The sequence below is a fragment of the Macaca fascicularis genome, chromosome 10, assembly GCF_037993035.2.
Source record: "Macaca fascicularis isolate 582-1 chromosome 10, T2T-MFA8v1.1".
NCBI lineage: Eukaryota > Metazoa > Chordata > Mammalia > Primates > Cercopithecidae > Macaca > Macaca fascicularis.
The window spans coordinates 73,834,671-73,860,860 of record NC_088384.1 but is presented as its reverse complement, the minus strand read 5'-3'; the positions used below and the strand labels follow the sequence as shown (position 1 = coordinate 73,860,860).

General features: G+C 38.5%; 1 protein-coding gene across 43 annotated transcripts in view; it reads right to left on the bottom strand.

Annotated features, from left to right (window-relative positions):
• TASP1 (taspase 1) overlaps nt 1-26,190 on the bottom strand; it is a 443,904-nt gene that overhangs the window by 303,180 nt on the left and 114,534 nt on the right. For 30 of the 43 annotated variants that reach the window (XR_012419138.1, XR_012419127.1, XR_012419140.1 and 27 more), the window contains 2 exons: nt 23,070-23,189; nt 17,144-17,222 (listed from right to left, as the gene is read on the bottom strand). Coding sequence is in view for 23 of the 43 variants with exons in the window: in XM_065522748.2 (XP_065378820.1) it covers nt 17,144-17,222; nt 23,070-23,189 (199 nt within the window). In the remaining 20 variants the exon portion in view is untranslated. The remainder of the gene's footprint in view (nt 1-17,143; nt 17,223-23,069; nt 23,190-26,190) is intronic. The other 13 variants (XR_012419142.1, XR_012419143.1, XR_012419139.1 and 10 more) reach the window with 1 other exon arrangement.

The following is a 26,190-nucleotide window of genomic DNA, read 5'->3' as shown; positions in this document are numbered from 1 at the left end:
CTGTGTTCATTGATTGAAAGAATATTGTCAAAACGTCCATATTACCCAAGTGATCCACAGATTGAATGTAATCCTTATCAAAATTTCAATGACATTTTTCACAGAGATAGAAAGAACAATCCTAAAATTCATATAGAACCACAAAACATCCTAATTAGCTAATGCAATCTTGTGCAAGAAAAACAAGGGTGGAAGCATCATGTGACCTAACTTCAAATTATATTACAAAGCTATAGTAACCAAAATAGTGTGGCACTGGCATAAAAACAGAAACACAGATGAATGGAACAGAATAGGAAGCCTAGAAATAAACCCATACATATGCAGTCAACTAATCTTTGACAAAGGCAATAAAACACACCATGGAGAAGGGATGTTCTCTTCAAAAATCAGGTTGAAAAAACTGAATACATGCAAAAAATAAAACTGGATCCTTATACCGTACACAAAAATCAACTCAAAATAGCTTAAAGATTTAAACATAATACCTAGACTCCTGGAAGAGTAAAACTAAAGAAGTAAAACTCCTAGAAGAAAACATAGGGAATAAGCTCCACGACAAAGGTCTCGGAAATGATTTTTTTTTTTTTTTTGGATATGACAACAAAAGCACAGGCAACAAAAGCAAAAATAAGCAAGTAGGACTACATCAAACTGAAAGGTTTCTGCATAGCAAAGGAGACAATCAACAAAATGAAAAGCAATCCACTGAACGGGAAAAAAATATTTGCAAACAAAATATGAGTTGAGCATACCTAACGCAAAAATCTAAAAGCTGAAATGCTCCAAAATTTGAAACTTTCTGAGTCCCAACATGATACTCAAAGGAAATGCTCACTGGGCATTTCAGATTTCCAATTTTCAGATTAGGGATGCTCAACTGGTATGTATTCTGCAATTATTCCAAAATCTGAAAAACTCCAAAATTCAAAAAACTTCTGGTCCCCAGCATTTCAGATAAAGGATACTCAATCTGTAGCCAATAAGAGATTAATATCCAAAATATATAAGGACCTTATATAATACACTTGCAAAAAAAGCAAATAACTTTATTTTTTATAACGGGCAAAGGACATGAATAGGACATTCTCCCAAAGAAGATACACAAATAGAGAATAAGTAGTTATATGAAAAGTTGTTCAACACCACTACCAGGGAACTGTAAATCAAAACCACAATGAGGTATTCCCTCACACCTCTTAGGATGGCTACTATCAAAACATCAAAAAATAATATGTGTTGACAAGGATGTGGAGAAAAGGGAACCCTTGTACACTGTTGGTGGAATTATAAATTACTACAGCCATTCTGGAAAACAGCATGGAGGTTCCTCAAAAAGTTAAAAACAGAACTACCATATAATCGAGCAATCCCACTTCTGGTTGTATATGCAAAGGAAATGAAATCAGTACCTCAAACAGACAATTGCACTCCCATGTTCACTGCAGCATTACTCACAATAGCCAAGACATGGAAACTATCTAAGTGTCTATCAATGAATGAATGAATGAATGAATGAAGAAAGTGTGTGTGTGTGTGTGTGTGTGTGTGTGTGTAATTTAGCCTTTAAAACCAAGAAAATCCTGTCATTTGTTACAACATGGATGAACTTAGAGGATATCATGCTAAATGAAATAAGTCAAACAAAAAAAGACAACTATTGCATGACCTCACTTTTTTTTTTTTTTTTTTTTTTTTTTTTGAGACGGAGTCTCGCTCTGTCGCCCAGGCTGGAGTGCAGTGGCGCCATCTCGGCTCACTGCAAGCTCCGCCTCCCGGGTTCACGCCATTCTCCTGCCTCAGCCTCCCGAGTAGCTGGGACTACAGGCGCCCACAACCGCGCCCGGCTAATTTTTTGTATTTTTTAGTAGAGACGGGGTTTCACCGTGGTCTCGATCTCCTGACCTTGTGATCCGCCCGCCTCGGCCTCCCAAAGTGCTGGGATTACAGGCGTGAGCCACCGCGCCCGGCATGACCTCACTTTTATATAAAAATCTAAAGTCAAGCTTACAGAAACAGAGAACAGAAGAGTGGTTACCAGGGTGAGGAAATGAGGAGATAAGGTCCCAGGGTATGAACTTATAGTTGTACGATGAATAAATTCTGGAGGACTAATATATGGCATTGTGACTACAGTTAATAATAATGTATTATAGAATTGAACTTCGCTAAGAGAGTAGATCTTTATTCTCACCACACCAAAAAAAGTAACTATGTGAGTTGATGGATTATGTTAATTAGCTTCATTGTGGCAATCATCTCACGTTTTTCCATTTGTTTGTGTCATCTCTGATTTCTTTGAGCAGTGTTTTGTAATGCTTTTTTGTTTGTTTGTTTTGTTTTGTTTTTGAGACAAGAGTCTTACTCTGTCACCAGGCTGGAGTGCAATGGCATGATCTCGGCTCACTGCAACTTCCGCCTTCCTAAGTTCAAGCAATTCTCCTGCCTCAGCCTCCTGAGTAGCTGAGACTACAGGCGCGCGCCATCACGCCTGGCTAATTTTTGTACTTTTTAGTAGAGACAGGGTTTCACCATATTGGACAGGCTGGTCTCGAACTCCTGACCTCGTGATCCACCTGCCTTGGCCTCCCAAAGTGCTGGGATTACAGGTGTGAGCCACCACGCCTGGTCTTGTAATTCTTGTTGTAGAGATCTTTCACCTTCCTGGTCAAAAAACTACCTACTGGGTTCTATGCTTATTACCTGGGTGATGAAATAATCTGCACACCAAACCCCTGCAATTTACCTATATAACAAACCTGTACATGTCCCCCTGAACCTAAAATGAAAGTTAATAAATAAAGATTATACTGGTTACTTATGCAAAGCACCTTCCTTCTTTTCTAGACTAAAAAAAAACAGTAGAATGAGGCTAAATGAGCATATATTGAATTTTATTATGCTAATGAAACAGCATTATATTATGTCATATTAGGACAATTACAACACTTATTGAATAGAAACAGTTTATTAATTTCCACACTAATTTTGCAAATGATACTTGAGAGGAAAACAAATTCAAACACAACTAGGAATCTTGCCCCCAGAACCAAGAAGCAAAGCAGAAAATAAACAACATGAAAAAGGCCAGATTCCATTTCTTCTACTCAATTTAACTGAAATGAAGATATAAACAAACTTTGTGGTGGCATTTTTTTTTATCTACTGTATTCGATTTTTCAAAACAAAAACATCCATTTTCTATGGCCAGCTCTCTGTTAGCCAAAAATAAAGGATGCATGGCTTTGGTAAGAACAGATTTAAATGACAACTACATGGTTTTTTTTAACTTTCTAAATACCTAATCTATAACTTTTCTAGTAAGAATAAAAATAGCTAATTAAATTTAAATTTAGCCTTTCTTCTTCCTTCTCAAATTATTCCAGCTTCATTGAGTGAAGACATATTATATTCCTTGGGCATTCAGGCACTGTTTGACATCTCTGAACTACAAATCTATTTGAAAATGAGAATCATTATGTAAAAAGTACTCAGCACAGTATCTGAGCATGGCACATGCTCAACAGATGCTAACTACTGTTATCATCCTTATTATTATCTTTTTTAGTTTTTGGTTCACCCTTATTACTGATCACAAAATGATGGCAAGTGTCAAGTTTAGTAGGATACCAGTGGCTACCACCTACACATTTACTCCCTTCTCCTTTCCAGAATGAAATTTGATCTCCTTCTGCTTTCCACCCACCCACAGTCATATACATAACCCATAGGCATGCCGTGTACCATCACTGGTTCATGCATAATCCCATTTTCCTCTGTCAGTGATTGATCCAGAAATAAGCATACGACATTAGCCAATCAACAAAACATCGATTGAGAAGTCAGCTGGGGAGCTTCTCAAGAAAGTGTTCCTCATTCCTAGGAGGAAAAAAAGCTAAAAAAAGACTGTTTTTTAAAAATCCCTCTGGAGATCTTTTTGTGATGAGTTTTGTGGTAATGCAGCGGCCATTGGGTTATCAGCCCAAGAAAGAAGCCAACAATGATGGCAATGGAGCAAGCAAGAGACGTGGAGAACTAGGTCCTTGATGTCATCAATGGAGCCCCTGAACCAATTAACCCTGGAGTCTTCCCACCTCTGAACTTTCTCTTACATAAAATCATGTATTTTCTTATTATTGAACCCAATTTGTGTAGTAATTTCTGTTAACTGCAACCCAAAGCACCCTAATCACTACAGGAAGGGAAAACGGTAATAGATTTTATCAAAACCACACCAATCCAAACTTAAATTACCCTTCACTTCACAGAACAAAGCCTCTACCATGAATACTTGAAGTTCCTAAACAAACGGGAACACTAGTTCCAGTTTACCAATGTGGAACAAGTCAGTCGTTTTGCCAAGCACAATCTGTTCGACAGTGCTTCAAAAAAGGTAAAGGTTCCTGAATTCAATTCAACTGATGTTTATTGAGTAGCTACTATATCTTTAAGCCAATAGTCTCGTCCTCAAGGACCTCCTAGGCTTTGGGGAGAAGAACCACCACGAGTAGTATAAGTTCCACATCATGGCACCACTGATCTTGGAGGGAGTAAATCTTTGAAGCTGGGCATGGGAAGAAAGAAAAGAGGGAGGGAGGTAGGGAGACAGACAGAAGAGAGAGTAAGAAGTGGGGAGAGAGGGAGGGAGAATGGCTGCAGAAAAGACGATATTTGAGCTCATCTCAGGCTTCACCACATGGATACGGAGGGAAGGGATTATAAACGAGAGCAAAAGAGAAACATGCACTCCTCCTCAAGAAATTGTGCTAAGTTGTTTATATTGCAATTATAGCAGAGAGAAAAAATAAAGTGAATCCTAGGCCTTCCTATTAAATAATAAGAGTTGCCTGGACTTGTAGATTAATAAGACAAACCTGTGCAATTCCCATAGCGAGTTGCTGAAAACTTGATGGCACAGGCAGCGTTGAACTTGCAAAGGTGGTTCTGAGGAAAGTCCAGGACTACATTGCTTATGCTTATTCCAGATACAAATGTTATAATTCTGATATGAAAAGCTACAAAGAAAGACCTGCTACTGAGATGAAGAATAAAATCAAAACAGGTAAGATGAGTCAGACAAAGGAGGATATGTAAAACAAAGACAAAAAATCTTTAACTTGAGAATATTATATTTCCATATCCCACAAAATTTACTTTTGCATGAGAAGGAACGCAGAACAGGTAGAACACAGGCAAATCTAAATTTTAAGGACAAGAAAGAATTCAGGTGAAACAAATGTGCAGCAAATATTCAAATCCTTATTATCCTCTGACATGAATTTTATGAGCTATCTTAGCTATACTGAAGTAAATATTCTTTTATATTTCTGAGAACACATCACTATATCATCTTAGCAGATTTCAATAGGGAGCCTATTAATTATTCTATCATCAATATTAGTAAACAGTGATAATTATGAAATTATGATAGGTTACAACATATATAATTTACAAGGAAATTTTGAAGAACCAGTAAAATCTTCTAGGGCTGGGATAGAGAGAGAGAAATGGAGAAACCAGAACTCCTCAGCATTATTAAACACAGCCATAAGAGCGTCCTAACTAATAGGAAATTCAATGGTGCAAAGTGAGAACATCCATGAGAATTGGCATAGCGTGTGTTTCTCCTCCATAAGGAAAGGTGTCCCGATCCTGGGATGGATGGGCACAATCCTTCCAATCTGCTCCTTCCATTAGGATTCAAGCTGAAGTCTGATTCCAAAGCCCATAAATCCCTCACCTCAATGTGCCCCTAAGTGTACTTGCTCTTCAATTCAATGTAGGTACAGGCAGACCTAAAATACCATTGTAGAATTTTAGTTGAAGTCTCTATTTCTTCAATATCCAACTCAGATTTTTTTAAACGACTATCCATTCTTTCTACTAGTCAGTATTTTTTTCAATTCTTTTTTTATCAAAGCTAAAAGAAAAATACAACATACAAATAAGTGTACTTTTCATGATATGAACAAAATATTCTGAAAATAAAAATGTAAGGTACCTTTAATCATGGCATTTTATACTGTGGGCTGGATCATGCTGCAATTCACTAATGAGAACCATGACATATATTCAATAACAAGTGAATAAAAATGCAAACTCTCTGCATTCTACATTTACATGTTCCCACTTTCTCTCCATGATTCATCAATAAATCTTTTTTCCCAAATTAACCAGCCATCGTGAACAGAGCTAGTTAAAATAAATACATTTGATTCAGCACTATGCCTTTCTAACCCCTCTATCAGCACCTTTTCAAGTTAGCAGTTTGCTGTATTAACTTCTGTTTGCAGCAAGAACCTTGGCTAACATACAGGAATTGGTATATTCCATAAGAATCTGAAAACATAAGCATCACTTCTTCCAACACAATAAGCCTGTCTTGGTAGTCCCCATCCATGCTAGCCCAAATGGTCAGTTGTTAAACTATTCATTAATGCTCACAGGGATACCCAAGAGTTAAGAATATGCACCAGATCATCTTAGCTTTAGATGCACCAAAACACAATGAGGAAAGCAACTGGTAATTTGTATGTGATGGGTGTTGCACAGCACCACTTTGCCCATCAAAGTGTTGTCTTGCTGCTTAAAGTACTGTCTGTGGACCAGCAGCACTGGCATTACCTGGGAGCTTGCGAAAATGTAGAATCCCAGGACTCATTCCAGACCCACTGGATCATAGCCTGCCTTTTAACAAGATCCCCAAGGTGATTCATGCACTTAAAAAAAACAAAAACAAAACAAACAAAAAAAAACTCGAGAATACACCATTCAGATTATTATCCCAAAGAATGCTGAGAAACAGGAGCCCAAACTGAAGTATGTGTTTAAAGATCAATATACCTTATACTTACAATGTCCAGGGAAATCTTAAGAAGAACTAAATATCTACATTTCAAGCATCTGAAAGCAAAAGCCCAGAATTCCCTGGACATCAATTTTTTCATGACAGCTTGCCAGTATCAGACATACTAAGTACCTTCAGGAAGTGATGAGTTATACCATGTACAACTTTCACAGCAACAAATTATCAATTTACAAAACTCAAAGTCAACACATTGTACCTCACAGTCATTTAAGCTGGCATGACTTTAAAGTACACACAAACATGAAGCAGCCCATTGGAACTATTTGATTTATGTTAAACAGCACTATGGAATTTAAACATTCGTATGCTCAACCAAACCCTATTCCTAGCCAGTCAGTCGGCTCACTGATCAGCTTACAGATATCCTTCCAACATATACTGCTCAGCTAAATTTAATATATTTTTTAAAATAAATCTTATTTCAAGTAAATTTCCTGAGCTGAAAAGAACTACAACAAAATAATACCAAAAACAGCCCTGTGCCATAAAAGGCACTAGTTGTATTTAGTGAATTCTGCCTCTCACAAGAACCTTCTACAGAGGGAACCAAGGTGGCAAACCCATGAAGGCCTTGAGTCCAGTAAGGGCCACGAAGCAGCATGTCACAAAGAAATTGTTTTTCTCCTCCTTTTGATGGGTTATGCTTTCAAGTCAGGAAATTAGAAACAGGTGTGCCAGAGGGCACACACATCCTCGCTCCACACTGAAAAACACGCGTTTTCAATTTTCAAACATGAAAGAGACTCCTGTTGAATGAAAGAAGAAATGAAAATCCAGCCCTGTTTCTGTGAACCATATGAAGGGAGCTTAGAAAGTCTTTGACAGGTTGCTCAACTTATCCCCTCTCCAACTGACAGCAGGTAGTACTCCACAATAGGAAGGAAAACGCATTCTTTCAAGTGAGAACAATCAAAGGGAGAACTACATCAAGGATAGCAGGATTGGCATTTTAACCCATCACTTGATCTTATGCTTCTGTTTTTACCATTTCTTCACCTTGTGTTTTAAAATTAGAAGTCTGTTCTTTCACAAAACAACAAAGCAATGCAAAGTAAGTATCTAGCAAAAAAATCTGAGAAATTAAAACATCAAAAGTACATCTTGGGGATCACTTTATCCATTATGTCTCAGGTCTACAATCTCTTCCAGAGAAAGACTTACCTTCCCTCCAGGATGTCCTCAGCTCTTCCAGAGGTTAGGGGCTGAAGGCATTTCAGTGAGTGTAGGAGAGTGATGGGTAGTGCTAAGATTAAAAACAACTGGTTTTGGTGAGATTTGGGGAGAGAAAGGTGGCAAGAAAAGGAGATATACTGATGGCTGCAACACCAGTCAAGCCATCAGGTACACGGAGGCACCTGCGAGTGATCCTTTGGGAAGCACCACAGTGCACGTTCCCTAGGCAAATGGATGCAGCAGAGCCTCATTCGGTGCTAATAAGCCTTTTGCTATAGCCAGTATGTCAACATATTTCTACATTGGCAAGAAAGTTTCCTATACTACCAAGGTCCCAGCTTTCATGTCCTTTGAGGACAAGGACTATGTTTTTAATTCTCTTTTATCATAACCAGGCTAGATCATAGAATAAGAGCCTCTAAAACAGCTGCTGCTTTATTGCATGAGGCCAATTACAAGTCATCTTGCTGAGGAGCAAAATACCTGAACTCATGATGCATGGAAAGACATCCTTCATATCCTTTAAAATTATGTTTGGAAGAATAATAATACATTAAAATGTTCATTACAAAATATTAAATGAACAAAGCACAATACAAGCTAAGCAGTATTTCCACTTTTGTTTAATAGCAAAAATCCACCGAAAATATTAATTGTGACTAGCACAGGATGGCAAAAATTATCGGTCTCATTTTCCAAATTCTATCAATGAGCATGCATTATTTCACAAACAGGAAAAAAAATCTACTCATTTAAAATCTCTAAGATACACGTAACATGTCGCACTGAATGAAAGGAAAAAATCCACTCATTTAAAATCTCTAAGATATATCAATTGCCGTCACACTGAACTGGTTTCTTAGAAAATGGTCTGGCATAATTCAGAATTCTACATAATTTTGCACCATCAGTGACTTTACTTATATAAAGAGCAAGAAGTAATATATTAAAAGTTAATCAGATATGAAGTGACCTAATTAGAGTATGCAACAAACTCAGAATAGAATTCCCATCCGAGATAATTACTTCAGTTCTTAGAAATGTGCTCGTAGTTTATATACTCTGTTATCTGTAAATGAATATTATTTTTCCCACCCCCAACAACCAAACAGTCCAAAGAGTCAAGTGTTTTTAAGATGATAATGTTCACAAACGTTAGGGTTTTATCTAGGCTCACATCTAGAAGTCATAAGTCACAAGAAGATTTCCCATGGCATTATTCCCACCCCCACATACTATGTCTCAAATTATTTCAGCTCCAGTGGCAGCTCCTAGTTCTCAGCATTTTAAGAATCTTGTTGAGTGTGACAAAATTATGAAGGTTTATTCTTTCATAAGGACAAGAAACTTCTGAGAAGCCAGTGGCAGCCTGCCCAACAAGGCAGATTAAGGACTCAAAGTGGACTAAAGATTCTGGATGTCACCAGGAGGACCAAGAGCAATGTATTTAACTCCTTGACTAGTTTTGCTTCTCAGTGTCTGGATCATTGCTCACCATGCCAGAACATTCTCAGAGAAGAAAGAGCTATCTTCATGTATCTTCTAAAAGTATGATTATCTCCCTACTCAAGAGTCCCCCTTTCATACCAAAGAAAATGTCTCAACACCACCACCTAAGTCCCCAAATTAAACCCCATACACCTCACACTCAATCATCTTCTTCAGGCATCCTCTGCTCTTATCCAGAATATACCACTCTTAGCCCCTCATCTGCCTTCCTCTCAGCCTTCACTCATCTGGGTTTCACTGGCTCACCCCACCGCAATGTATTTGTTTGTCATTCATATTCATTCACACTCATTCAGCAGTTCTAGGTAATAAGCAACATTCACACATCAATGAACAAAGCTGATGAAAATCCCCACCCCTAAGGAGTTTAGAGCAGGGTAGAAAATAAAAAGAAAATAGCAAAGAACTAAAAATAGAACTACCATTTGACCCAGCAATCCCATTACGGGGTATATACACAAAGGAAAATAAATTGTTCTACCAAAAAGACCAGGCACTCACATGTTCATCATAGTATTATTCCCTATAGCAAAGACCTGGAATCAACTTAGATACCCATCAATGGTGAATTAAATACATAAAATGTGGTACATATATACCATAGAACGCTACGCAGCCATAGAAAAGAACAAAAAACCATATCCTTTGCAGCAACATGGATGTAGCTGGAGGCCATTATCCTAAGCAAATTAATGCAGAAACAGAAAACCAAATACCACATGTTCTCACTTATATGTGGCAGCTAAACATTGGGTACACATGGACATAAAGATAGGAACAATAGACAATGAGGACTACTAGAGTAGGGAGGCAAGAAGAGGCACGAGGGTTGAAAAACTATCTATTGGGTACCACACTCACTACCTGGGTGATGGGATCAATCATACCGCAACTCAGTATCATGCAATATACTCATGTAATAAACCTGCATATGTACCCATGAATCTATAGTAAAAGTTGAAATTAAAAGAAAGAAAAATAAAGGACAACTCAAATTAGAAAATAAAACCAATTTTTTAAAAGAAAATTGTTTAAAGATATAAAATATTAGATAATGATACTTGCTATGGGAAAAAAACAAAACATGAAAGGGAGACGGGAAATGTTGGCTGAAGGAAGAACTCCATGTTCATATAGGATGGCTGGGGAAGAGCTCATCGAGGTGACTTATTTGAATAAAGGCCTGATGAGATGAGGGTGGGGGCTTAAGACACTGAGGGTGGAGAGCTAAAGGAGAAGCAGCAGCTTGACAAAGGCCCTAAGGCGGGAGTGTGCATGGCATGTGTGAAGTACTGCAAGGCAGCCAACATAGCTGGAATTGTGTGAGCAAGGGAAGAAAAGCAAGAGCTTCTGAGGGGAAGCTGAGAAGTATCTCCAACAAGGCCTTATAGACCCTTCATAAGGACTTTGGCTTTCCCATTTATTAAGAAGGGAAGTAGCTGAACAGTTCAAAATACAGGTATGACATCATTTGAGTTCGGTTTGAACACCAGCTCCAGGGTTGAGAACCAAATAAAGGGGTAAAGGGGCAAAAAGCAAGAAACCAGCTAGGAGGCTAGCAATGATCCAGATTAGAGATGATGGCACCACAGAATTGTTGGTGGCCATTAACGTGCTGAGAAGTGGTCAGGTTTTAAATATATTCAGGGAGGAGAGCAGACAAAGTTTGTTGTTGAATTGGATGTGACTGAGATAGAAAACAGGGTCAAGGATGAACCCAAAATTTTGACTTGAGCCACTGGAATTGACTCTGCTGTGGGGAAAATATTTCAAGAGAACAGGTTTAGGGTTAGGCAAGAGTTCATATTCGGACATGCTAAATAGATGTCTGTTATACATACAAGTGGAGATTTTACCAAGCACTTGAATTATAACTCATTTCTGGAGAGAGGCCCAGGCTGGAGATAAAACTGTGGGCATCATTAGCTCATAAGTGGTACTTAGCCATCAGACTGGATGAGACACAAAGGGAGCAGGCATACAAAGAAAGGGAGAAGAGGTTCAAGGACCAGGCACTGAGGCACTCCAACACTGAGAGGTCAAAGAGATGAGGACTATTAACAAAGGAGGCTGAGAAGGAGCAGCCAGTGAGGTGGCAGGACAAACAGGAGAGTGTGGTCCCTGGAAATCTATTAAGGACAGTATTTACAGGAGGAGCAAGTTACTTGAGCAACCATGTCAAAAGCTGCTTATAAAGATAATCACATGACTTTAGAGGTAACTGTTAATCTTGACAAGAACAGACTGATGGAGTGGTAGAGAAGTCTGACTGAAGTAGAATAAAAGTGAGTGAGAGGAGAGAACTAAAGAAAATAATAAACCTTGAGTATAGAAAATTCCTTGAGGTTTCACCTTGAAGGGTTGCTAAGAAACGGGGAGAGGGCTAGAAGGAAGACTGGAACCCTAGGTGACCTGCACTGAGTCCTCAGTAGAATAGGCCTTGTATTCACCAAGAGTGCCTGTGACACACACAGTGCAAGAATGACTGCTGCTAAATAGAAGCTGAGGCATGGATTCCTGCCTGCCTTCCACACATCCTTAAACAGCAATGGCCACATGGCATCTGTAAATATCTCAGCAGTGGTCTCCTATCGGCTTCTGCTGTCACATAACTCCCCTCTCACAGAGAAGGCTGTCTTGTGCCCTCCTGACACAGGTCCCCGGGCACGAGTTTTCTAACACAGTCCCATAGACAATCTCCCACAGAGGGGCAGAGGAAGACCTCTGGCTGTTCATTAAGTTAAGAAATCAAAAAGGAATGGCATATTCTCCTAGCCCCTGAGGAAGAAACTAATCACTAGCTCAGAAATATTGAGGCATAAGGCTGTTCTCAATTTTTGTATTTTTTTAATTCCATCTACTTTTGAAGCTACTCCTGGCAAGTCCTGACCACAGCCTTCTCGGCCCTCAGGTTTCTAGAAATGCCCAGAGCGAAGACCTTGAAAAGCAAAGAACTGAGAAAATCAGAAATCCTTTGGCCTCACAGCAGAAACAAAGTAGCAGGTCTTTCTTCATGCCAGAACACTTTAAGGAGGGGAATGACACCTACATCTTCTGATCTTAGTCAATTGCCATCAGTGCCCCTGTACTCACTGTTTCCAGCACTTTTTGAGGCCAAGGTGGGAGGATCACTTGAGCCCAGGAGTTCAAGACCAGCCCGGGCAACACAGCAAGACCCTGTCTCTACAAAAAAATTAAAAATTAGCCAGGTGTGATGGTGTGCACCTGTAGTCCTACCTACTTGGAAGGCTGAGGCAGGAGGATCACTTGAGCCCATTCACTCCAGCCTAGGCGACAGAGGGTTTTTTTTTTTTTTTCCTGTAACTGACACAGGATAGGCAAAGGAGGTTTTTGGCTTTTTTTTTTTTAAAGAAAAAGAAAAAAAAAAAAGGAAAGAAAAAAGAACTGTATGGACAAGTAACAGAAAAGCAATGTTAAGGTAAACCAAAGCATAAACTTAATCTCTTGCATTTTTCCCCTCCTTCTGATCTTCTAATCTTCAATCTGCTCCTCCTTTCCACAGCCAGAGACAGATCCCAGATATATCTTACATTATGCATTTGCTGTGTTACTGAAAAATTATGTGTGAATCCAAATTTGGCAAATTGAATCATATTTTAAAATCCTATTTAAAGAAAGTCCATGGTGAATAATCTGTTTGAAAAAGTAAGCATTCTTCTCAGAGGAAGGACCCACACATACATTTAATTTTTATTTGTATACTGGGTACTCACCCTGTACAAGGCTGTGTGTCAGGCACTCAGGAGACACAAATATACCCACAGCCCTCCTTTCCTTAAGAGTTTATCTTACTGCCTCGATAGAGTCTGAAACAAATTATTTATTTTCAAGAAAAAGCTGAGAATAAGAAAAGCTTTTACTATAATTTATCAATTCTAAAATATACTTTTTTCACATTTTTAAACTTCTGGATTCAGGAGGTGTGTTATAACTGATGCATCCTCCCATGTTATCCTCCAGGCTGCAGTGGTGACAGAGCTGCCACTGCCTCTAGATGCAAGCAGTTTGCAAGTGTTGACCCTTCAGTTATGTGCCATGTTGGAACTACATGTGTTGAGTTAAACTGTTGTTCAAAATGTGTTCAGAAGGATTACAGTATGATATAGAATTCAAATTAAAAATAATTGTACACATAGAAAGGTATGGAAATGGCAATGAGGCATGACTTTGTTATCAGTGAAGCAAATACTTCTCACTGGTGGAACATTCCTAATTCTATATTTTCCTGTAAAGCAACCACCATGCATTAAGTGATGACAAGGCAGTGTGTTATACTTTAATTGACAGTCTTTTGTTTCCTTAGTGGTATAAAAATAATGGTGTATCTGATAAAGAATGATGACTCAGATTCAGTGGAATACAGTAAGTATTGAGCCCCTACTCTGGGAAAAGAAATGCACTAAAAGCCTTGTGTATGTCAACTTACTTACCCCTTAGAGTAATGGTAGATATTATTCTGGTTTTACAAATAACCCCTTGCCCAGGCTCCACAGCTAGTGGGTCTGGAAGAGTCTGGACAGGAACCCCTGTGTCTGCTCTACTCTATCCCTAGCTAGGCAAATTCCTATGATGCCAGAACATTAGTCAGAGTTTGAAAGGTCAGCTCCTGCTACTCCACCCCCTCTCCTCCAGTCCTTACTCATTTCTCCCCACCCAGTGATGAGAACAAGATGCTAGAGTTTATCCCTCAGGCTAATGACCAAATCACCCATCTGGCCTTGGGAGAGCCCTATCCTAACCATAACTAACTATCTTTTCTCCGCCTTTCAATTACCACCTTCTAATATATATAAACCTAAAATGGATTTTCTGCAGCAGCCTAAGGCACAAGTCTTCTCTATTTTGGCCAAACAGTTGCAAAATCCAGTGCTCCACCTTTCTTCTGACTTGATCACCCAACTCTGCCATGTGTTTCCATTGTCCACTTCTTAGCAACAGCCCCATGAGAAACAAGAGTGAAGCAATCACACAAACTCCAATGGACAGGAGGGACTGGAGATTCAGTCTATTATCCCCAGGTTCTGTGGGCTGATGAAGGTTAGTCTTTTAGCTTGGGAAGCGTATAACATGACAAGCTGGGTATCTAAGTTAAAAAGCTACACTGGATGTCATGAACTGGAAAGCTAAAGGTATCTTTAGTCATATGAAACTATCTTCAACTGACACAGGATAGGCAAAGGAGGAAATATTCAAAAGGAATAGAGAAAAAACTAATTTTACAATTTTAACTTTACCTACCCATTCTTTGCATTCTACTTAATAGAATCAAATCCATGGAGTATGTTCTTATTCCAACTTGCACATCACCTACTTTAAAATAAGAGTAGGGGAGTGGTGGACTTGGAAATCTCTTTTCCAAATTGACACAAGCAGGCAGGCTCTCAGGATTTCAGTTTAGAATAGAATCCAATTCTCCTAACATCTAGATATGAAAGTAATGTCTAAACAATAACCTATCTCACTGAACAACATATTGACCAAAAACAAAACTCTCATAATACATGATTCCAACTGAGATTTCTTTGGGAAAATCCAAATGAAACGATGAATTTGTCTTTGGTTTGTTCAAATACTACAATTTTCCATAGACACAGGGCCATACTAAATTATGTTCACAGCCTAATTTGTAAACATTATGCATCAAGGTTTTCATGTGCCATGAATATTAAATTAAATTTAAAAATTAACTCATATTATTACATTATGCTCATTTCTTCAAAAATGACTAAAAACAATTTTTTGACCATTAAAGTAGTATGGATTCGATTCAATCTTAATTCATCTTTAGACTTCTCCTGATAGGCCAATAGCTCACAACCACGTTTTTCCACTGATGCAAGAAATGGAGCTAGGTCAGGATGCTGCTAAGATAAGCAGGCATAGGAACATGAGTCTGAAAGAACAGAGTCAGGAAAGAAGAAACAGAAAGAAACCACAAATATGAGAATGGTGCCAAGATTTCAACTCTGAGCAAAGGATAGGAGAATAAGAGCAATAAAAGAGATAGAGGACACAGGAGAAAGGTGGCACAGGGTGTGGATGAAGAACGAAATGTTCTGTTGAACCTGATGAGTCTGATATGTATACATAGCACCTATAGGAACATGTCCACCAGGAAGTCAGAAAGGACTCACTGCACCTCAAAAGTCCAAAGTAGATACAGACATGGAAGCCAATCCCGAGAGAGACAAGATGAAATCATGAGAACAGCAGAAATAACAAGAAATGCAGGAGAAAGCACAGAATTCACCAAAGACCCAACCCTGGGGCTGTTGGCAATGGGAGGACAGAGGAGTAAGAATCTGTGAAGAAGGCCAAGATGGAACAGGTCAGAGAGGCAGACAAACCAAGAGGGTTCCAGGATCTATGCTACATGCAAAAAGAAAAGTCACCTGCACCAGAGATCGCAGAAAGAGTAGGCAGAAAGCAGGATAAGAGGGCTACTGGACTGGGTGCTTTGTTGGTGTAGTGGGGCAGAGACCATTGTGATAAGAAATTGGAGACAGAAAGGTAGGAAAAGAAGCCGTATTTGTCCACTCTCCCAATGAAGCCTGAGACTGTTAGAGAGAAAGGAATAGGACTGTAACTTGAGGGATAACATGAAACAGGAATCAATCAATATTTTGTCAACCAGAGGTATCACCACATAATGAGAAAAGGCTTTATGTACATCTGGCACAGGTATGATTAAAGTATGGAAATAGACAACAACCATTCTGCCTATTAAAACTCTCGTGTTCCCCATCTCCTGCACACACACACACACACACACACACACACACTTTGTACTAAATAATGCCTTTACAATACAGATATAAAAAGAGGACCTGTATTACAATGAAAGCGTCATTCAAGAACTGAATGTCATAAACTATATATTTGGAAATGCACCTTGTAAGTTTTACATCAACATTTTACCCAAGAGATTATCTGTTAATTTTTGAAATGACCTGCTACTTTTATGTCTTTTGTTGTCTAAACTTGGCAGCATCATGGATCATTAGAAAAAATATCTATAAAAATATAATTAACCATAGTTAACTACAGAGTTGTACTGAAAATATTAGTGGGCCGGGCGCAGTGGCTTACGCCTGTAATCCAATCACTTTGGGAGGCCAAGGAGGGCGGATCACTAGAGGTCAAGAGTTCAAGACCACCCTGGCCAACATGGCAAAACCCTATCTCTACTAAAAATACAAAAAATTAGCTGGGTGTGGTGGTGCACACCTACGATCCCAACTACTTGGAAGGCTGAGAATCACTTTAACCCGGGAGGCAGAAGTTGTAGTGAGCCAAGATCACACCACTGCTCCAGCCTGGGGACAGAGTAAGACTCTGACTCAAAAAAAAAAAAAAAAAAAGAAAAAGAAAAGAAAAGAAAATGTTAGCAAAGTATAGTATTTACACTGTGATACTAAACAACCCTTAAAACCTCCCAAATACTGAAGATCTTTCCCACATCCATACACTGTCATAGCACATGCTCTATGTTTACCTATAAATATTGCTTTTAATCATTAAATGGTTGACAAGGTTGAAGTTATGAGAAATGGTTATGAAAGCAGCAAATACCTGAGGTACTCACAGCTGTGGAGTAGGGGTTATGAGCTCCAGTATTTTCAGCCCAGCAGCCACATCCATAAAGAGCAGCCTGGGGAAAAAAGAAAATAGATATAATATTTCAGAAATATCATATGTAATTATTAGTTTTCAACAGAAATCATACCCATCTAATAAAGCCTGGTTTAATAATGATATAAAACAACTAGGTGATAATACCAGATGTTGTATATGACCCACCCGCACGATGCTTTTAATATTATCAAAACTATGTTTTCAGATATTCCATTCATCTAAAAACTTTCAGAAAATAGCAAAAGAAAGTTTCTTAGTGTCATCAGCAGTAATTTTTTCCTTCCCTGAAAAACTTCTCCCTTTTGTAATTTGTCAGCTAGTTGTTCTTCTGGCCCCTTAAAACCAATGTGGTTGGCTTAAAATAGTAGTTTTCAAACTAGGTGTGTGTCAGATTACTGGGGGAGCTGACTGATAAGAACCCTGATTCCTGGGAATTCTGATTGAGTGTCTGGGAAGACCTGGGAATCAGTACTGTTAACCAGGGTCATGGGGTACTGGGATGCAGCTGGTCCTCCTGCCATGCTCTAGGAAATCCTGCTTCAAGAGGGCCTTTTCCATGTCTGTGTCGAACTGGCACAAGAGGAAGTACAAACAGTCCTGTATCAAAGGGTCCAATATACACTCACCATTGTGCTAGAGTCAGCCAGATGAAAAGAAAGGAGGCAAAAAAGCCTCCTTTCTTTTGTTCAAGCTCATCACTTTGTTAGGTGGTAGAGCAGATTTATACATCTGAAACCATCAGGAACACAATAAGCTACTATGGTTTTATAAAAGATTAGGACGATCATTCCTATTTTGTTTTAATAATGCTACTTCTCTTCGATATCCACAATGACTTTTCTGACTTTGGGAGGGAAATCACAACTAACAACTTTTCCACTCCATAGTAAGAAGTAGAAATTAAAATTTAAAAAAAAAAAAAAAAAAAAAAAAAACTAGCTAGCTAGCTATCATAGAAAAATACAAGGAGGCACGCTCAACAGTTCATTACTACATGGTTGATAAGAATAAGAAACTTGAAACAACCTAAATGTCAATCAGTAAGGAAATGGCTAAATAAACCCTGGCATGGCAGTATGTGGAATTCATTGCAAAGGTTAAAAATAAAAGAATTAAGCTTTTTAAAAAATCTTTAAGAACAAATACAGAAAGATCTCCCAAACATATTGTTGAATTGAAAAAAAAAGCAAACTACAACATTCAGTATTCCCTGCCATTGATGGAGGAAAAAGATACTCCCATAAAGCAGTACTGATATTTCCTAGGAGTTCATTCTGAGGACTGGGGAATAGGCTAAGACTGGGGATGGTGAGCAGACTTCAGCTTTCTATGATATTCTGTTATTTTTTACAAGGATCTTAGAAATCATTAGCTCCAATATTCTACCCAGAGCAGGAATCTCCATGAAACATCTGAGGCACTTCTGACACTGAGAACCTCACTACCCCATGTGGGAACACATTCCATTTTCGGACACTTTCCACTGGTAACAAATATCTGCTGTATCACAACTTCCAACCACTAGTCCTGGCTCTGATCTCTGGAAGTATTGTAACCTCCCCAGAAAGTCCTCTAATTTTTTAAAAACAGCTATTCTAGTTCTCTTTTCTAACCCAAAGAAACCCAAATTTGTGAGCTGTTCCCAAACTGTGCACAAACCCACCACTCTCTCATAATTACCCTCCTAGAGAAATAAGTCAGTGTCCAGGATAACCAGAGATGAAGTCTCCCATGTTCATGTGACCCACAGTTGCTGTCTCCAGATGTTACTGAAATACCCCTCTTAAAAGTAGAACCAAGAACTGAGCAAGATACTCTCAATATGGTAGACAGTGGGAAATCTGTTTACTGCCTCTGAAAACACCATGCTTCTAAAATACATGCTGGCTCAGGGTCAGTGTGGCAACTGAAAGCCCTTCAGAAGTGATTTAGAATATGAATTTATAAATAAACTAGCAGACCTGTGGGATAACTATTCAACTGGTACTCCCTAAAGCAAGGGCTGGATCAGCCAAAGTCTCAGAGAACACAAGAAATCAATGGAAGGACCCATTCTTCCTTCATTGAAAACTCTGAACTGCCCATCATCATCATCTTTTACATTTCCCACAATTAACATGACCAGGAGCCTGCACTCAAAAAATAGTAAATAAGGTCCCAAGGACACCTCTTAGAAAGCCAGGGAAGGTCATCTTTCTAGAAAAGAACATTTACACTTACCCTTTGTTCCTTCCCTTTAAGAAAATTCCCTTTATGATACTCTTCCTTAGTCTCAAGACCTAAAACTGTCTTCCTTCTTAACCTTCTGAAATTCACTGGGCTAAGACAGTGATAGGTAAGATAAAAGAATTAGAGGTTGTCCATCTGTTATCCACTTGTTTGGATAAAATATGGCAAGCTTAAGCAAGCCTTTAAAAACAAATTTTTAAAATCTTATTTCTTTTTGGTAGTAAAACTGTATTAAAATTTTATTAAAGTTATTATGCAGTAAAATAAGGTCATATAAATGATATTATTATTAATCTTCTCTGGACCATAGTTTCCTCTTCTATACAATAAGAATAATGAAAATATCTACCTCATATTGTCACAGGATCATGTGAATTAACATACTTGCTGAACACAGCAAGTGCTTAATTAACACTAGCTCTAGCTATTATTACTAAGGGCTATAATATGTAATTTAAAGGCATTTTGACATTGAATCTTCTACAAGTTTGTAAGGTAGCTGGTTATCCCCATTTTACAGAAGTAGAAAGTGGAGCTGAAAGATGTTAAGCAACTTGTTCAAAGTAAGGGGCGTGGTAAGTGGGGAGGTGGGATTAGAATAGAGGTTTACCTGGATCGAAAGTCCACACTTAACCAGTAAACTCAACCGCCTATTTGTCTGGGGGTGGGGTGAAGTTTAGGGGGACAAGTGAAATATAATAATTCCTTTCTCATGTCCAAACTGTAAATTCAAATAATTACAGTAAGCTAAAGAAGCAAATAAGTTCTAATTCAAATTCCCATTTCTTATCTTTTTTTTGAGACAGAGTCTTGCTCTGTCTCCCAGGGTGGAGTGCAGTGGCATGTTTGGCTCACTGCAACCTCAGCCTCCCAGGTTCAAGCAATTCTCCTGCCTCAGCCTCCCCAAGTAGCTGGGATTACAGGTGTCAGCCATCATGCTCAGATAATTTTTGTTTTGTTTTGACACGGAGTCTCAGTCTCACCCACACTGGAGTGCAATAGTGAGATCTCAGCTCCCTGCAACCTCCGCCTCCCAAGTTCAAGCGATTCTCCTGTCTCAGCCCCCCAAGTAGCTGGGATTACAGGCTTGCACCACCATACCCAGCTAATTTTTGTATTTTTTAGTACAGACGGGTTTCATCATGTTGGCCAGGCTTGTCTTGAACTCCTGACTTCAAGTGATCTACCCGCATTGGCCTCCCAAAGTGCTGGGAATTACAGGATGAGCCACTGCACCTGGCCTAATTTTTGTATTTTTAGTAGAGATGGCATGAGCCAAAGTGCTGGAATTACAGAAAACAGTGAGAAAGTCATGGGACTACAATGCATTGAAGGTGACTCTGCTGGCTTTTCTCTCACCTTCTCTACTTCTCTTTCTCTATGAGGTTTCACCATGTTGGCCAGGTTGGTCTTGAACTCCTGAACTCAACTGATCTGCCCACCTCGGCCTCCCAAAGTGCTGGGATTACAGGAGTGAGCCACTGTGCCTGGCCTCAAATTGCCATTCACCATCTGTACTGCTATCATATATCTACAGCAGGGTAATATGCTAAAATTTTTAAGTAGTTAATTGTGCATTTAACATACATTAAAAGTATCTAGTTTCAGCACACTTTAAAAAATAATTTGCCTTTGATATAACTTACTTTTGTATTTTGTTTCATTTGGGCTTGTCAAAAAGAATTGTTCTTTACCTCTCATCTGATACTTACATAGTTTCAAGTTTATTACATCTCCTCTATCCAAGCATTATAATCCAATTAAGCAACTGCATTTTCCTATAAGCCCTTTTACTCTTATTTCACACTCTTTCCTGATTTTATAACTCTCAGAAGCTAGGTATTCATAAACTAGCCAAGTGAGGCAAATCAACACATAAATTTTACAGAAGTATTTCTTTTGCTCAGGACAGTTCTAAGTGCAGGGGCAGAACAGCTTCAAGACTGTTAGACGTAATATCCTGCTAACATAGTCCAGAACCATCCTTAGTTCTGTTGTTGCTATTTTGCTAACCAAAACAAACAGAAAACAGTGAGAAAGTCATGGGGACTATAATGCATCAAAGGTGACTCTGCTGGCTTTTCTCTCACCTTTTCTACTAGGGTATCTAAATCTGATATGCCAAGTTTGATTTTCCTATTGCAAACTTGACAAATACACAGGACTTTATAACGTAAGAAAAATACCATGACCAGACAAAGGCTTTTATAATGAGTTCAAAGCACTGTACACACATGGAGTAATCATTCCCTATACAGCCCCTTGTACACTAGGCAGAGTAGCACAAAACTCATTATTCTTCCCTTCCCCTTTTTCCTAGTCTAGGAATGTAAGCAGCTTAGAGCAGATCAAGCAATATCACTTTGGGGTGTGCAGTGATATTCTCCATGAATTGGATCTCTCTACTTCAAATAATAACTAACCTTCATGAACAAAGTAACTGTGACATTGACTCTTCTTCAAATGTGACAAAGTACACAAAGCATAACAAGACACATTCCATGTATAAGATGCCACCTAAATACTGAGTTTAAATGAACCCTTGCAACTAGTCCATGAGAGTATCCAATTCATTTGTTCACTCAACAAATATTTATTAAGCCCACAAGTAATGTGTCAAAATTGGTTTATCCTCAGAAATCTTCCTAGATCAAATGGATTGTTAAATTTCATTCTCAGTATAAAACTAAAGATCGGAGACGGCGAGAGGGGCAAAGTAAAGAGGATGTGCAAATGAACTGAGGACAAGCAAATTTTACATAAATTAGAGCAATCTCCTTTCTAGATTTTTTAAGTGATACCATGTGTTGATGACCTGAAATACTGGTTATTTTATAAAATGGCTGAAATGCTTGATCAGAGGAGGGATGTAAAGGGCCAAATGTCACTATACATGGAATAGAGGAAATAAAAAATGTAACTCTAAAATCATTTATCCAACTAAAAAGCAAGCAGGATAGTCAAGTAGAGCTTTTTCCTAAAGACAGTGATATTTACAGAGAGCAAATGGAAACTGGCACACATTTATGAAATTTCTATTAAATACCCAGGCCAGTGCCCAGCCTGCTGAAAGTGGCAAAACTAGGATCACCCATTGTAAAGATGAGAAACAAACCAATTACTATGAGATAGGTTTTCTTAAAAAGAATCTTAAAAAGGTATTTGGTTGATGATTTATACTAGATGTTAAAAAACAATTATATTCATTTTTTTCTAAAGAAAAAATGTTCCCACTGGTTAAAAAATTGTGAGCTGGACCGGGCACAGTGGCTCACGCCTGTAATCCCAGCACTCTGGGAGGCCGAGGTGGGTGGATCATGAGGTCAGGAGATAGACACCATCCTGGCTAACACGGTGAAACCCCGTCTCTACTAAAAATACAAAAAAATTAGCCAGGCATGTTGGCGGGTGCCTGTAGTCCCACCTATTCGGGAGGCTGAGGCAGGAGAATGGTGTGAACCTGGGAGGTGGAGCTTGCATAGAGCTGAGATCATGCCACTGTACTTCAGCCTGGGCAAAGAGTCTCCAGACAGACTCCAGTGAGACTCTGTCTCAAAAAAAAAAAAAAAATTGTGAGCTAAAAATTCCATGCTTTACTTTGAAAGGCTAGTTTAAAAAACCCGTAATTACTTACCTGCCCAACTCTCCCCGGATGTTTCAAGGCCAAGCCTCCACTGGAGACAGCAGCAGCAACATTCCCTTCGTGGTCCACAACCACAGCGCCCACCGTGTCCAAAGTGCCTGAGTCATTTTCCTGTAGAGCAAAAGTGGCACAAGTATTCACTAGGCATGGCGTGGGACAATCTGATATGACTATATAGCACTTTTCTGTACAATCATGACACAACAAAATCTAAACTAATCCCTAAGTGGAACATTGAGCAATCTGCTAAAATTATCTATTAACAAGTTGCCATTTAAATCCTATGTAAGTCAAAATGTATTTTCCACAGAGAAATCCCGAACAAAAGGTGTCCTGTTGCTTTTCTCTAATAATAAGGCTATATTGTCTTTTTAATGGAGGACATATCACAATTTAATATAAATTACAGTATACAGCAGTGTCTCTTCATTCTCAAGAATTAAGTTCATGTTTGAGAATGTGTAGAGGAAAAGATCTGTGGCATAAATGAACCAATAAATACCCTTGTTAGTATTTCTTTAAGTATTATACACAAACATCTAATAGAAATACATTCCACACAATAAATTAAGAAAATGGCATTTACAATCTTAAAGTATACCACACTATCATTTTTCTCTTAGAGTTCCTTGTTTGTGAGAAACTTCATGGCAAGCTCCCTTCTCTCCTATAACAGTAAGATGCTTGCCAATTGTATGGCAGAAAAGTGTATGTTCTTGGAAGGCATCTTTGTGTTTCGATGTTTTGTTCCAGGTTCCACGTGTTTAAGGCACTTAGTGACATTTAGTGACTATGAGCAGCTGTCTCCTACCTCCAAAGTTTCTGGTCACCTGTGCAAGAGAGACAAACACTACACTACTGGATAGAAATAATGTTTAAGGGAGGCAAGAAAAAAATTCAGGGAAGAAGAAGTCTCACATATTAAAAAGGGGGCTTAAGGTAGGTTTTTAGGTTAATAGTAGTCATGGTAGTGTTCTTATGCTAGGACATTGGTTTTCAAACCTTGCCCCTCAACCCTAGATCCCACCCTTACCCCCACCACCAGTATGCATGTAAGAGCCAGGCCCAACGCAGGGTTCAACATGAACAGCTCCCCATCCTGTGTGGTTTATTGCTCACACTACTGAGCAGGACTTGGTTGGTACTAAGAGATCCACAAGAAGCAAAATGACACACTAAAGCAATCACCAGAAAAGTCAATGAGTTCCTGGGGCCATCTCAGAAGCTGAGCAACATTGAAGAGTTTCTAATACTGGAAGCAGAATTCAAACAAGAGATTTTTCCCTAAAGCAAACTGGAAAACTCAGGAGTAGAGTGTGCCACAACAAAATTTTACATTAAGTCTCTTAGGAAAAGATACTTACATCTAGAATTTATATTTCTTGCTCTAAATTCTAATTTCCCTTAAATATACTGATATACTATGACAGTACTTACTTTGATAGGAAATGCTGAACTGGCTGAAAAGAATGCTATATGCCTAATCCCTCTTTTAACCACAGCTGGAGAAAGTCTAGACAATGGATCCACATGATCATCTCAGAATGCCATAGTTCTGCTCAAGGCATGTGCCCTTCAAGAATACTTCCTAACCTGGCCATACACTCCCTGAGGAAGGGTTTGATCCACTCCATATCACACTGAATTCAATAGACACTCAGGACATACTTATTTTTTAATTAGGATGCAGGATATCTGTATCCCTGGTGTTACAAAACATGCCCAATAGTGAATACCATGCAATGCCATCCCAGTGTCAGGGCCAGTTTTCTACCTCCGTTTCACAAGATTTGACTTCATGCAAATCCAGATGCTGCCGCTATCTTAGGGAAGACTTAACAATAACCAGACTCGCTCGTTCAGGTTGGACAAAGCAAAGTCTATCTTCTCTGCTAGGTAAGATTAAGAACAGCAGTACAGAAATGCATTAAAAACATTTTATTCCAGAAAAGATGGATAATCTTAAAGAGAAATATACTTTTAAGAGGAATATTTGTTTTATAATTCTAATAAATAATTTCTAAATCTTTATATTCTTGCAATCTCGAGTAGAGAAGTGTTAGTTCCCCAGATGCCAAATTTGATGTCTTCTTTAGGAAGGCTTCTCAAATTTTAATGTGCACACAGATCATCAGGAGAATTTGTTTCAATGCAGATTCTGATGGAGCAATCTGGGAACTATCCAAGACCACGCACCTAACAATATTCCACATTATGCTAACGGTCTAACAGCATCCCACCCCAGGGGATCATTATCCACCAAATACCTGCCCCATTCATTCTGAAGCAAACTATTTACAGGCACAAATCTGCTTAAGGAGAAACGTGAACTACCTAAGGCTAACACTATGCCAGTATAAAAGATTTAAGTTCTATCTTGCTCAACTGTCAACTGACAGCTTATCACCACTATTATACTACATGGATTTGGTATGTGTATTTTAAAATACTGATCTTACACCTTTAAAAAGCAAACAAATCTCATACAAATAAACAAACTGTAAAATAACTTTCCTCAACAATAACAGAAAAGTAAAGAAAGGGTATTCTTTTAAGATTATTTTTTGGAAATACTGAGTTTTTATTGAGAAACATATGCCAGTACTTTTTGCCCTTATTCTTTGTTTTAAAATTCTGGAAATTTTTACACACTTTTTTCCCTAGCCCAAGTAAGGCATAAAGTGACTGTCTCCATCAGGCCTACCAAATAAGGATAATTGCTTCCGGTAAATAATCAAATTGGGACTTCCATCCTATTTCACTGTCCAACCTTTGAGGGACAGTTATGTCTCTTTTTTACATTTTAGTTATTTTAATGAATAAAGATTATCTATATTTATGGTATACAGCACGATGTTTTGACACAGGCACCGACTGCAGAAATCAAGCTAATTAACGTATACATTACCTCACAGAATCATTTATTTCTGGCGAGAATGCTTACAACCTACTCTCTTAAGGGTATTTTTCATTAGTTCTTTTTTATAAACTGCAACTGCTGATACTACCCATGCATTCTGTAAAACAGAATTTTATACAGGGGATAAGTAACGTATACACAATGCTATGCATTATCTGTAAAGCACTTTTCCTAGCATTTCAATCAGGATAT